General features: G+C 45.7%; 1 protein-coding gene across 1 annotated transcript; it reads right to left on the reverse strand.

Annotated features, from left to right (window-relative positions):
• Positions 1-527: 527 nt before the first annotated feature.
• POMT1 (protein O-mannosyltransferase 1) lies at positions 528-13494 on the reverse strand. Its single transcript, XM_054284115.1, has 21 exons — positions 13451-13494; positions 12664-12787; positions 11912-12055; positions 11175-11281; positions 10500-10550; positions 10012-10158; positions 8655-8766; positions 8120-8185; positions 7917-8010; positions 7344-7499; positions 6660-6790; positions 6342-6437; positions 4920-5012; positions 3839-3935; positions 3658-3750; positions 3045-3165; positions 2708-2805; positions 2090-2203; positions 1508-1634; positions 1250-1427; positions 528-1048 (listed from the first exon to the last, which is right to left on the reverse strand). The coding sequence occupies exons 3-21, from the start codon at positions 12031-12033 to the stop codon at positions 874-876; spliced, it is 2178 nt and encodes a 725-aa protein (XP_054140090.1). The 5' UTR covers positions 12034-12055; positions 12664-12787; positions 13451-13494; the 3' UTR covers positions 528-873.
• Between the last annotated feature and the right edge of the window lie 859 nt (positions 13495-14353).

A 14353-nucleotide genomic window follows, 5' to 3' on the forward strand; every position in this document is an offset into this window, starting at 1 on the left:
TGAGGTGTAATGGCAATACTGGCACTGCTGGTAACAGGCCTCAGGCTTCCCATCAGTGCCACATGGCCAAAGGATTATTCTGGCTTTGGCTCAATTCCTGGCTTGCCTGAAGCCTTCTTTAGCTGTAACAGCAATTTTTTAATGTCTTTTTATTTTGCTTATCTTCTTAAAAGTGATGCTTATGTCAGATGATTATAAATAGATAATAGTAACAAGTCATTATTCTATGAAGAATGAACTATTTATAAATGTAGCTTAATGCTGTGTTTACATAAATAGAAATGATAGCAGAGCATTGGAAGTTGGGGGCAAATAATGCATTGTTGAGGCGTGGAGTCATGGAATGATGCTGTAAGGCTGCAGGGCCAGTTACTGATTGTTAAAGATGAACAGGCTTTAGAGAGGGAAAACTGAGGTTTCAGGCATAACAAAGAAAACAGAAAAAAGTATCTGATGTGTTGTAAAGAGTCCATTTATAATAAGCACATAATGGGATTGCAGACCACAGTGATAGGAAACACATGCAGTGCCAGAAGGAAGAAACCACCACAGTATTTCCAGGAAAGAGAAGAAATTCTTGCAGCTCTTCCCAGCAAAGGAGCTGGGATGCTGTTGACTGAAGGCAGCAACCTTCACACCCTGAAGGGGTAATGAGGGGTGAACATAACAAGGGCAGAAACTGGGAACTGTGCTCAGAACAGCTGTATTACTGCTGAGCCCTTTTCTGTAACAGCATTCCTTTATTTCCTCCTGTAATCATTAGATCAGGACTGCTACCAAATACCTGAAGCGACTGTTAAGATTTCCATGATAGTAACAATAAATTCTTGGCTTTGCACAAGTGTTTCCCTTGCTGCAGGCAGGCTGCAGTGGTCACTGCTTTCTGATCAGGATGTTCCAGGTGTCCTTCCAGCGCAGGGCCCTGAGCTCCGCGGGCGCCAGCGCGGGCTGCCCGTAGCTCAGGGGGCTGAAGGTGCAGTACACAAAGTACACCCAGGAGAACCAGGCCACAACCAGGGCACTGAACATGCTCTTGAGCAGCACAGATCTGGGATCAGAGAGGGAAAGAGCACTCAGGTTACATCAAGGCTGGGCAAACACTTCATCTAAAAGATCTGTGCCTGGCTTCCCTAAAGGCAAATGACACAGTTTGGCCACTGCTGGAAAAATCACTGCTTTCCCTGCAGCAGCCCTGGAGAAAGAGCTGTGCCAGTCCTGTTCAAGAGAACTATTCTGCTGAGCCAAATACCTGCAGAGATGATCACTGAGATGCTGCAGTACCACAGGAATCAGGAGAATCTGGAATGTGACAGCAGGCAGGTAGTGGTACAGGAAAAGTGTTTTTTCCATCAGGAAGAAAGGCAGGTAATTCACAGCCCAGCCTCCACCACAGATGCCTCCTGCTGCCATCCAGAGCTGCCAGGCATCTGCAGGAGACAGGAGATGGCACCTGAGAGCAGAGCAAGGCACAAGGCTCCACCTGGACACACACAGAGTGCAGCCAGACCTTCAGGGATGTCGTAGATCCTCCTCCTCCGCCGCAGCAAGTACCACAGGGACAGACACAGGTACAGCAGAGCAGCAGCATTAGCTGAAGCCCAGGTGGCAACATTCCCAAGGAGGTGGATCTGGGCCTGCAGGATAGATGATGGTCTATGCCAGAAGCAGGAACATGCTGTGGTTCTTTTAGGTAAGTTTAAATATTACCTACACAAACTTGCTAAATTAAGCTCCAGAATGAGCCTGCCTAGTAACCTGGAACAAAGCTGGTTGATAAACTTTGCTGCTTTAGGACTCTTGTGTAATGGAAAGCATTTAAAGGATGCTATTGGAGATGAACTCATCTTCTAAATGAAATCAATAATGGAAACTATTAAACTGCAATTTACCTTTAAAAAAAGGCACAAGCAAACATGATTTAATTAAAAGCAGCTACTGTCAAAGCTGTATCTCATGCTAAAACAAATACCACACCCCTCATGGAAAATATATTAATACAGGGAAAGTCCTTGGCTGGAAACTGCAGCCCTGCATCTGAGCTGTTCTGCTTTCTCAAAAGCTTCACAGCTACTTCTGCCTCTCTACTTACCCCCGAGGTGGGGTGGAGCCAGTAGGCAATATTGGTGTCCATTGTGATCCAGTCCAGGGCAGAGGAGCTGTATTTATGTTCTGTGTCTTCATTTTTTAATGTCAGTATTTTCCACTAGAAAAAAAAAAGGTAAGCAGAAGGATTCAGCATTGGAACAACAGGTGGGACAGCAGGCATGGGTGAACAGCTCCAGATGTAAGATGTTAGGTTCTTAAGCTGGGAGTGGAGAAATATTTTACATATTTCATATGGATACTGATCAATACAATTTTTAAATTCTGTTATTAAATAAAGCACTTTTCTTAATGGATTTCTACAAATATAGGGGCATCAACACTATTCACTGCATGTACCACACAGTTCAGTTTCAGGCAGCTTCTGGGTGCCCAACCAATTTTCCTCCCCCTTTTTTGTTACACAATCACTTGGGTATTCATTACTGGACAGCCCAGGTCTTTAATGCCCTTATAAGTGCATTCAGAAACATTTTTTTACAGTGAGGAAGCCGAACTATCAGCAAGGATTAAACAATGAATTCTCGGGCTCAGAGTCTGCAGAAATGCTGAGGTTCCTGCTTTGCAGCAGAAGGGAAAATGAAGGGGATAACAAGACACTCACCTGCAATTCTGTGAACTTTGCCATGAAACTGAGGTTTTTACTGATGTCCATCTGTGTGGGGGAGTGGAGCTCCACTTCTCTCTCTTTTTGCTCTTGGCCTGGAAGAAAACAGCAAAGCTCAGAAATAACCACATACCAGGCAGAAAGGGAGAGATCACAGAGGCTCCTCAGTCTCCCAGGAGCCCTTCTCCAATACATCACCCAACTGCAACAGCACCTGAAGGGACTTTGTAAGGATCTGACACCATGGTAGAATGAACACACTGAACACACACACAGTACCATCTTCCCACCACCATGAAGTGAAACCTGCTTCAGGAACATGGCTGAGACCTACTTTTGCCATATCTGTGCTCTTCCACATTCCACAGCATGCTCTGGTGGTAGCCTTTGGACAGCTTCTCTCCCACCACCTCCAGCTGCCGGTATCCCCACTCAGGCAGAGATGCTCCACTCAGCTAAAAGAGAAAGACAACTGTGAACTTGTAAACTGAAAGTTCTACCAATCTGAACTGCAGGATGGAAGAAATTCTGCCAGGGCACTGGATGACAGTGAGGGACTGCTAGAAAATGTGTGAAGAGTCACCATGCAAAACTGTCTCAATAAACACTACAGCCATAAAATCAGTGATTCTGGCAAACTTTATGAAGAAAAAGATCCTTAAGTATTCCAGCTGCTCTCACAGGCACATAGCATCAGTTTGCAAGCCCCAGTTGTGTAGAGTGGTCACAGCCTCTTGAGAAGCAGGACAGCTTTGATACTGAGAGGGATGGAGTACCAGTGTGACAACCCAAAACATGCTCTTTTGTCACACTGAGCAATTATTTCCTTTTTAATTTACTTACTTAGTTATTCATTATAGTGGTGTAGCTATTTTGGAGCAGAGTTTTTGAGAGTACAAGAACTGCATGAAGCAAAAGATACAGGCAAATAAACATAACCCACTTGCCTTTAGCACTGCAGAGGTGTTCACATGAACAAACCTCACTTCTGACAGAATTGTCTTCCACACGTCCGTGTCAGACTCACGATTTACAATTTCCTACAACAGAAAGATGATTTTGATCCATGTGGTCTCAGCTGTTCCTGCTGGAGCATGATCAGCTCCTCCCCTCCCTCTGACCACTCACCACTCTCCAGAGGTTCTGTGCTGGCATGGAGATGTTATAATCAATATAGCAGGAAACTTCTTGGGAGTGGGGGCTAAGAGGAGCAGCAACATCATGCCTAGAAGACAAATAAAGGAAGGTCCTCTACCACCATTTCCCAAATACATATAAAAAGCAAACCCATAGGGAATTGGCTTAGACTGGATTCAGCAATAAAGCAAAAAGTAACTCATTTATTGGGATAGCACTGTTTACTCTGAGAGAGAGCATTCCCCACAAGCAAGAGCTGCCAGGAACAGGCTCAGAGGAAGCCAATGCAGATGCCTGTGATGCCAGGCTGAAGAACAAGCACTGATTGTGACAAACAGAGACGCTGTTCACTGCGGTTTCCAATCATGAACAAATTAGATTTGGAAGGGACATAGCAAAAACCCAAGCTCAGAACAACCCCCTTCCTAATCTGGGTGATATTCAAGTACACACAGATGCCCTTTGGGAAGCACTCAGGAGGCAACTTCATACTGCAGGCTTTCAAAACAGGAAGGAATCCCTGGCAAACAGCCACAGCACACCAGGTTCTCCAGCACATCCTCCTAACACATCCTTCAGGTAGGAGCATGCCATCAAAGTCAGTGCAGTTGGATTTGGGTCAAGTCACACAAAATAATGAATTCCTGCACCTGTCCAGAGTGGGGGCAATGAAAGGGTGAGGATGAAGACTGATAGAGGGGACTCTATTTTGGAATCTGCAGAACTACCATTAAATATGTACAACTATGAAATCCTCTAAAGGCCACTAGTAGGGAAGAACAGAAGCAGTAAGCAACTATTAAGAAGTTTGTGATTAGGATCAAATCCCACTGCCAAGTTAATCAGAAAAAATAAATAAGCACACAGCATCCTTGCTCTGGGCCACAGGGATGGCATATGGCACTAACCACATGAGGTCCCTCCAAGGCTCACTGGTGTAAAAATCCAAAATAACAGGCAGTTTATGGCATATCTGAATGCAAGGTCACTGAGTGGTTATTCTGAGAGCCAAGCCAGCAGAATGAGGCAGCAGGCTTGGCAGGGCAGGGCAGAGCAGGAGGAAAGGACTCACGTGTTGAGGTAGCGAGTTGTGATGCCGTGGACCAGCTGCACGATGTGCCCGTGCCTGACGGGCCGGGGGGGGTTACTCACCACCAGCTGCTGCCTGGGGAGGGACACCCAACAGCACATGGTTAAACTGGAAATGGTTCAATTACAAACATCTTTATATAGGCTACAATCTTGTCACAACCAAGCTGTTAGGTCAAGAAGCTGCAGGTGGGGACAGAAATTTGGGTAAGAAAATGAGAAATTAAAGCAATATATAGGTCGTACCAGAATGGAAGCAAAGCTCACCAAGGCAAAGGTGAGTTAAGGGCAGAATGAGTCAGAGGATCAGTAATGGGATACTGACACTCCAGGCATTAGGTCAGTGCTCTGAATCCAGGTCAGTCAGGAGTGAATTAAGGTTATTACTGTCACACAGCTGTTTGGTGGCTCGTGTGAATCACTGAGTGCTTCACTGAGCCTGATGGGTGCTGCACGACAGCAGGTGTCACTTTGGCAGAATTATAGGAGAGATCAATGGCTTTTACACCATATAAACTCTCACCTGGCTTCTGGACAGGGCCATGGCAAGGGGGAACTGCAATTCACTGAACTGCTGCCTGTATTTTACTGTTCCATAGAAGAACTTCACATCCTCCAATGCTCATAGGAGTCCTCTGAGTCTGAAGAATTTTAATATATTTGGGGTCTGTGGTTCTGTTTGAGTCCCTGCTTGAAAGGTTTGCACTATGGACAAACTTTCCCAATGTGGATATGACTTTTAATGGCACACAGTCCTTCTGATAGGACTCTTTATTCAGTTCTCAGAACAACATAAGAAACCTACAAAGCAACTTTTTTGATCAGTATGGAATTATGTCACTCAAAGGCTTTTACTGACAAAACAAGGACAGAGAGTCCTGCTCTGCACTGACAGTGACAATGGCAAAACACTTCAGCACTAACCAGGACCCAGGTACAGGCACCACTTGGAATCCTTCCCTATGTGGCAGATCTTACAGCTCATTCCACACTTCTAATACAAAGAACTACTCGTTTTTCAAAAGTGTTTTCTACTCTTTTCTGAGACTTATTCAAGTTTGATAAAACTCATCAAGACACTCTAACACCATGGCTCACACTTCAAAAAGCAGAGCTGCCCTTTCATGCAAAACACCTGAAGAATCTCCAGTGGTCCTGTGAGTCTTTCAAGTCCCACTTGTGCACAGCACAGCTCATGTCTGGCAGGAGCAGTTCAGACAGGATTTTAGAGTCCTCAGTAATGTTTTTACTACATTAAGAAGGATTGTGCAAAGAGCTGCAATCACTTGCTCAGATCACACCAGGCTTCTGCACCCTAAGCAGAGAAGAGTTATGTCCAATCCAATCCAAGCCCTGGTTGGGTTTTGAAGCATATAGGTTGAATTTAAATCTCTTGCATACTCACATTCCAGGATCTTTGACAATCCACCAGTTGTTGACATCCTTGAAGGGATAGCAGGTCACCTGCTGCTGATGGGAACTCCCTCTGCCATTCTCATACCTGCACAGGGAGTACCAAAACCCCCCAGAGGTGTAAAGGCACAGCTCTGTGCTATCAGTGCCAGCAGCACAAACCAGCACCATATCACTGATCCTTCCCACAGAGCACAGGGACTCTGAAGGATCAATGAAAACACTGCCAGCACCCAAACTGCTGCAGTTGGACTGGCAGGTGGAGAAGCAGAGCTGACCCTCCCCACAGAGACCCAGGCAGACTCCTCACCTGATGGGGTAAGTGTTGGTGTGGGAGTGGAGCCAGCACTGCATGGGCTTGCCCAGCACGTTCCTCAGGGTGATCTGGGAGCCATAGGCCACCTCTAAGGGCTGACCCTGGGTGATTCGAGCCAGCCCACCCTGAGAAGGGCAAGGACAGGGGAAGTGCAAAGGAGAAGAAAAAACCCAGAGGCTGTTTAAATTCCATTGAGTCACATCCCAGTTCAACACAGCAGTATTTTCACACAGTGCCTTCTCATTTGATTTTATCTACCAAAATCAAGTCTTGCAGCACTTTACTCAATAGATAGTAAATATACCAACACCTAAAAAACTACAAGGTCTCAGGACATATCCCCAAAGCCACGTTCTAAAGGACATACTCCTATAGTATGCCATGTCACCATGTGAGAGTCCAGTACTGTATCTACTTCTGTGGAGATTCCTGCAGGAAGGGACAAACCTTCAGCAGAAGAGTGAATATATTTTTCTTGCTTCACTGGGAAAAGGTTTTCATCTGTTATTAGGATTTCAGTCACTATTGCTTACCCTAAAGCAGTACTACAGCAGCAAAATAGTTAAATGACATAAAAGGGGCAAAATCTGCAGGATCAAAGGAACAGGATTAAACTAATAGTGAACATTCCCCCCTCTTGTCTCTAATAAATCAGTTCCAAGACCACATTTCCTTTACCTCTAAGCTGGCTTGGAAAGCACTTGTCATGATCTGGTCGTGGGGCCCAGAGCGATAGAGCAAAGCCAAGTGCACGTAGAAGAAGGAGAGGTAGAGCCCCATGGGGATGATGATGAGGGCCAGAGCCCGGGCTAGAAAATGGCACAGCAAGGAAACCTGGAAAAACAGAGAAAGCTCACTGCTTTCATGCTCTAGATATAAAAAATTCCAGAGCACTTAACTTTATTTGTTTGTCTTTTCTAAGTTTTCCCCACTGCTCTCATTCAGCTGTGACTTTGTGGACAAGGATTTGAAGTGGAGCTGGCAGGAGTGTGTGAGACAAGTGCATGTTCTGAGTCACACATCACCAAGACATGGAAAACAGCAGAAAAGACACTCACACACACATATTTTTGTTAAACTTAATTCCATCTTCCCCAGCAACTGAGCTGGGAACTGTGCTATGACAGGAGGGTTTCCAGACAAGGAATTTTAGACAAAAGCCAGCTACAGACTGCACTGTTATCTGTGGGCTTCAAAGGCTCCTGCAATGAAAAGTGACAAATAATATATTTTGCATGCTGTGCTACATACATTTGACAAGTTCTGGTCTCCTATCATGTGCCAGAAGTGGAGTCCTGCAGTGGCCAAGAGCAGCATATAGGTAAACAGGCCCATATATTTCACTCTGAAAGTGCATAAAAATTAACATGGTTAAAAACTACACAATTACCTAAATATTCTAACATTCTCTTCAACAGCAGGCATTAAAGTCCAGGTAAGACACCATCACTTACCCAACTGCACAAGAACAGGCTACTCCAGTCAGCAGGAGCCAAAACCACCAGCTTCCAGAGAAGGAACTTAAAGATAAATGCATTAAATCACTTGCTAGGCTCAATTTAACAATAATTTTACTTTACTAAGGATTAGTTCATCCTCTGCAAGGATCAGAGAACAAAAGAGACAAACATCTCTAAATTCAGTGCCTGTAAACACTCACAAAGGAGAATTAAGTGACCTGTTATCATCAGTGTTTCTGTGCACAGAAGGAAACCGTCCAGTAAAAAATCTGCGTAGGCAAAGAAATGCTCCCAAGAGATTTTATTTCTATTTTAAAATTAAAAAAAGACAACCCTGCTAACAGTAAAAGCAGTCTTTAACACTGCTCAGGAGAAAAATTCTGGGGCAGCCATATGAGAGGGTGAAGCATTGGATTTTACAGACAGGTGAAGTGAGTTTCAGAATGGTTAAGAGGCATAAAAAACCACAGTTTGTGACAAAAAAAGTCACCATGACAATATCTCCATGTGGGAGACAATCCAGCTTTACCTGTGCTTTTGCAAATTGTAGAACTTCAGGTAGGACAAAACTGCAAGCAGGATAAAAAAAATCAATATTGATTCCAGAAGCATGAACCTTGATTGAGTGATCAGAGAGTTTTCTGTTGGGAAAGAGAGACAGACACAAAAATAAACTTGTCTATAGGCAAGTGCCACCTCAGACAATCATACTGTTATCCAACAAAAGGACCTTCCCTTTTAGGGACAGACAGCTCCTGCTGGCTGTAATGGGCAAGTGCTGGGTTTAGAGGGACAAAAACTTTCCAGCAGCAGCAAAGTACATGGATATAACTGTTTCCAAGACAAAGAGGTGGGCAAGCAGTGAAGTCTATCAGGAGGCAGATAAAGCTGCTGCACTTCCTACAAAGCAAAGAAAATCAGTGCTGGGAAATCCAGAGGTGCTTCTCAAAGCAAAGAGTCCAGGCAGCAAGCACAGCAAGCAATGAGCACCACAACAGATCTGCAGGAAGGAGCTGCACTGAGCCAGAATCAGAGAAGCTGGTGGCTAGGAGAGGTTTCTCTTATCAGGCTGCTAAAGAGCTGCTGAGAGGCTTTTTCCCTTTGAGGCAGCTGCCAGCAGCCCCTCAGAGAAAACAAAAGCAGCTAGTTGTACACACCAGAACAGTGTCAAACCACAGTGCTGAGGACACAGGCTGGTTTGCTGCAGTTTGGATTTGAAGAAATCTGATGAGCTCTGACTCTAAGTTGAGTTGTCCTGCTGTTAAAAGCCAGAATGTTGTAACTCACCCTGTAAACCTCTGAGGAAGGGAGTTCAGGTCTCCTTGAATACAAGAAATGTGGTTTCCTGTGAGGCTGCTAAGGCTGCCTGCTTTGGTTAATATTGAAAATAACTTTTATAAAGCCCAGAAGGGCAGCCTGCTGCAGGGCTGTGAGGATGGAAGAGACCAGGGAGGCTCAGCACAGACTGGCACAGGCCAGGGCTGATCTGTTGCTCATATTTCCTGGGGAGATGCTAATCCACCCTATTACTTTGGTTTTTTAAAATTTTCTAAGTTTTCTTATGTTGACATTCTTGTAGTGAACTTTCTCACACACTTTCTGTAAATAACTCATTGTTTTGCATTCCTTTATGGAAGAGGAAAGAGTTGATAGACTGTTAGTCTGACCAGTGTCATTGGAGAGGTGTCACTGTCACCCTCCAATCCGCTGTCACTTTTAGAAAACTATAAATGTTAGAGTCAGAAAATAAACTTCTCTTTTTGCTTCACCTTGAGAACAGCAGTGTGAGCTTGTGTCCTATAGTGACATAACCCTAAACATTCCTAAGGGGAAAAGGAACTCTTCTCCCCATGTATGAAGAACAGGGCTCTGCTGAACAATCTCACCCAAGAGAATCAGAAGAGCAGCTCCAAGTGCAGCACAGTGGGAGAAATGCAGCTCAGCCAAAATCTGGTAGGCCAAAGGCACACAGAGAGCACCAGCCAGGGCTGGCAGGAGTCGCAGGGACCACACAGGAACATTGAGGCTGTACTCTGAAACAGAACACAGGAACCAGTGATCCACCAGGCTGGAGACACAACTGCAGAAAGGACAGACCAACAGAGAATTTCTTGATTGTTAGAGGAATTAACTCCTACTTGCACTGATTTGTCCATCTTGTATTGCTTAAATGTTTTACCTGATTTAGAAAGCCTGTGCTATGAATTAATAATGTTTTCAACTTGTTCTAGAGACCTGAAGAAGACTTGTTTAAAATGAGAAGTGAAGGTGATGGGAAAGTGTTATTTCCACTAGACAGGCAAAAGGAATCTGTCAGTTGCTGAAATTCTGCTTCTTTTCTCTAAAGAATGAGACAGTTAAAAACAACTCTTACCAGCTCCAATCCTGTTCCATAGGAAGTTTCCATCAAATCCTCCTAAGTAACCTACAACACAAACAAGAGAATTTCCAGCCTCAAAGCACATATAAAACCTGGTGCTAAATTGGGAACCATTTCCCAAACACACAGCTTCTCCTTGCACGAAGGCCCTCTTTCTCAAAAGGGTCCTCTTTGATACTGCTCTGTCTGCAGCAATACTTGAGAATGTGCAGAGGCACAAAGACTATAAATTGGGAACAAGGGATTCTCAGTGACAAAGTCAGATGTATATTTAATCCCTCCCTCCCATACAGACACTTTGATGTTGTACAAAAAGGAACTGAGGCTATTTCTTGCACTAGCAGTTCTCATCTTACTTTTCTCTTTGTCCAAAAGATTGGATTCTGGTCACTGTACAAAGGATTGGATAAAGAGAGGTGATAGATAAAATTCAAGAGAGAGGACTGGATAAAATGAGGTGATGGATACATGGCTTCATCATCCCCCCCTTTACTCATGCAACAGCCCCCTAACAATCCTAAATAAAGGAAAACTCAATTCTCTCTGCATCAGACTCTCATGTGCTTGTGCTTTCTCCTCATAAGTGGATTTAATGATTCATTTCTAACCAGCACCTCTCTTTTCCACAGCAACAAGCAACAGGCACTCCCCAGTTCCAGGAGACCTTACCTCCCAAGGCCAGCAGCATGTGGCCAAAGGGTGGGCCACTGTCATCCACAAAGAAGATCCTCTTCATGTAGAGGGAAACAAACTGGCCGTAATAAACTTCATCGAAACTGAAACACCAGAGGCAGAAAAGTGTCAAATCTAACAGCAATGATCCTGCAGGGATACTCAGAAAGCAAACACCAATTTGTTGGTAGAGAGCTAAGAATGTAAGGAAGCACTGAGGCTTTCCTCAGGGATTTTAATTAGGGAAAGATTATCACTGTATTGTCATTGTTCAGCCTGGAAAAGAGAAGGCCTAATTGTGGTTTTGTGGTGCCTGAAGGGAGCCTACAGGAAAGATGGGCTGAGACTGTAAGATGGCAGCACAAGGGGAATGGCTTCACCCTGACAGAAAATGGGTTGAGATGAATTTTAGGAAAGAATTCTTCCCTTTGAGGGTGGGCAGGCCCTGGCACAGGGTGCCCAGAGAAGTTGTGGCTGCCCCTGGATCCCTGGAAGTGTCCAGGGCCAGGCTGGAGCACCTGGGATAGTGGAAGTTGTCCCTGTCCACAGCAGGGGGCAGAATAAGATGAGCTTTAAGATCCCTTCCAACCCAAACCAGTCTGGGATTTTGTGTTTCTATGATTTACAGAGGCTGACATCAGTCAGGCTGTGCTCTTCTGCTCCTGCATTCTTGCTCACAAATGTCTGAAAAACAAGTCTGTATCATTCAGGAATAAAAGAAACTCATTACTCACACCACAGCCCGTGGATAGCAAAGCCCCCAGAGACGACTCATTAATCCCATCACAGTCAGTGCCACAAGGCTCACGTTGATCTTTGCAGTGACCACAACTGGCTCCTTCAGAAACCCCAGCATCCTGTCAGAGGTTTGTCTGAACCTTGGAGAGCAGAAGAGAACAGCAGTCACCCTTTGGCTCACAGAAAGCATCAAGCCTGATTTCTGCTACAGGCAGCTCATGGTAATTAAATTCCCAAAATTCTCTTGCTTTTTGTGTTTTTGTGTTTCTATTTTACCTACAGGACTAGTTGTAAAAATAAAGTTACTGAACTGACACACTTTTCCTCTGCCCTGCTTCTGCCTACAGTAGTAAACTAGAAACCTTGTTTATTCTTACACTGGTTATGCAGAAACACAGCAGCTTCATTCTCCAGCCTGTATTCTGCTTTGAGCAAAGCAAACCTCTCAGCCCAAATTCTGATGCTACTATGGTCAATCCATGTGCTCAACCAGATGACCTCACTAACTGAGCTATTTAGAGCCCAGGTAGCTTAAAAAAAAAAACAAACCCTCAAATAAATTACTTCCTTACAAATAGAGGTATTTCTTTGGGATTGGGGAACGGAGGAGCAAATCCCCCAGATGCCCTCTGCATTAGAAATCTGGTTACTGGTGCTGTTACTGGAGCAGAGGTACAGGTGCTGTTTAAGCAGAAGTGCTAAAAGCCAGGTCAGGAAATAGCAGAGAATCCGTGCCGTGCCTCCTCACCTCAACACAACGGAAAGTTACCAGAACAAATCCATCAGCGTGGCTTTGATCGGGGGAGAACAAAGCGAGATGCGAGCACATCACCAGCATCCAGAGCCGTGCCACTGGCCTGGTTTCTCTGTGCCTACAGAACACAAGCGCTGCGTGGAGCTGAGGTTTGCAGGAGCCCCTGGCAGAGCTGCGCTCCCACCCGGGCTCTGTCACCTCCTGGCAGGCCCTGCGAGCCCGGGAGCTCCTGATGGAGGCCCTGCGGTAGCAGCACCACCTCGGGGTACACTCAAACCTCCACACCCCTTATGAGGGGGGAGCAGGGCCAGCGCCCCCCACCCCGCCCTGTGCCCCCTTTAAGCTCTCAGGGGTACCTCAGACCCATCAGGTGGACCTCAGAGGGTCACCGAGCCCCACCACCCCCCCGGATCCATCCTGGATCCTCCCTTAGGTGTTTTTGGGGGCAGAGGAGCACCAACCCCAGCCCCCCCCCAGAGCCTCGTCCACCTCCCTGAGCTCTACGGGGGCGAAGGGAGCGAGTGACCGGCGGGACCGGGAGCACGGCCGGAACCAGCACTAGGACCGGAATTAGGATCGGGACTAGGACTGGGATCGAGTAAGACGGGGATCGTGAGCAGGATCAGGATTAAGACCGGGACCAAGCCCAGAACCGGGATCGGGATCAGAACCGGGACCCCCGGCCCCTCACGGCCCCACATGGCCCTACACGGCCCCTCACGGCCCCACACGGCGCCGGGGGGCGTGGCCTTCCCGCGCGCCGCGCTCCACCCGCCCCTACCTGTCGATACCGGATGTGACGTCAGACGCACGCACCCGCATGGGCGGAACCAGGAAGTATTGCCATGGCAACGGCGCAAGTGGCGAGTGGGCCCGGCCTCCCAGACATGGCGGCTGTGAGGGACCCGCCAGCATCACGGTCACAATCACCGACCCGGCCGCTGGGGCTTGTGTGTTTAGTTCGTTTCTTTTGTCTGGGGCTTTTTAAAAAAATTTTTTTATAGGGGGTGTTAGTTTTGTTTTGTTCTTTTGGTTTTGTTTTGGATTTTTTTTTAATTATTATTATTAACTAAAAGAACCAGACAAGGGAACGGGGAATTTGAGAAAAGCATAATCTGCTTTATTTTTTTAAATTTTTTTTTTATTTAAATAAGGAGAATTCTTTCATATGGAAAGAGCTAATACAATCACATATTTGAAAGGAGAAACAATAGGTACTGAAACGAGGAGAAGGGCAATAAAGAGTGTGCCGCAACTGGCCTGGTGATTCCGTGATTCGAATTCCGGTCCGAGTTAAAGTTTCCAAAAAATATAAACAGGTTGCACGTTACACAATTATCCATCGTCTGCCCTTTCAAATATCTGGTCTACATGAAAAGACAAAGAGAGGAAAGGCCAAAAAAAATTTACTATACAGGTCATGAAGTTAAAAGCTTTAAGGAGGACAGTATCCCCTTGAGAAACAACAAATGCAATTCCTACAGAACCAGAGGGAGGATTCCAGCTAAGGACAATGCCTAAGACATGCTAAGGGGTGAGCGCCTCACTGCTGCAGCTGCGATTCCTGGGGACAGTCAAGGACATCTGGAGCAGCCAGAACAAGCCACTAAACCCAAGGGAGTGTCTATGGCCACTGGAAAACCTGGTGGTCTTTGGATTCAAATAAACAACAAAAATAGCTGGA

This window comes from Melozone crissalis, unplaced genomic scaffold (genome assembly GCF_028551555.1).
Source record: "Melozone crissalis strain CALT ecotype California unplaced genomic scaffold, PUWL_Pcris_2 ptg000041l_1, whole genome shotgun sequence".
Lineage (NCBI taxonomy): Eukaryota > Metazoa > Chordata > Aves > Passeriformes > Passerellidae > Melozone > Melozone crissalis.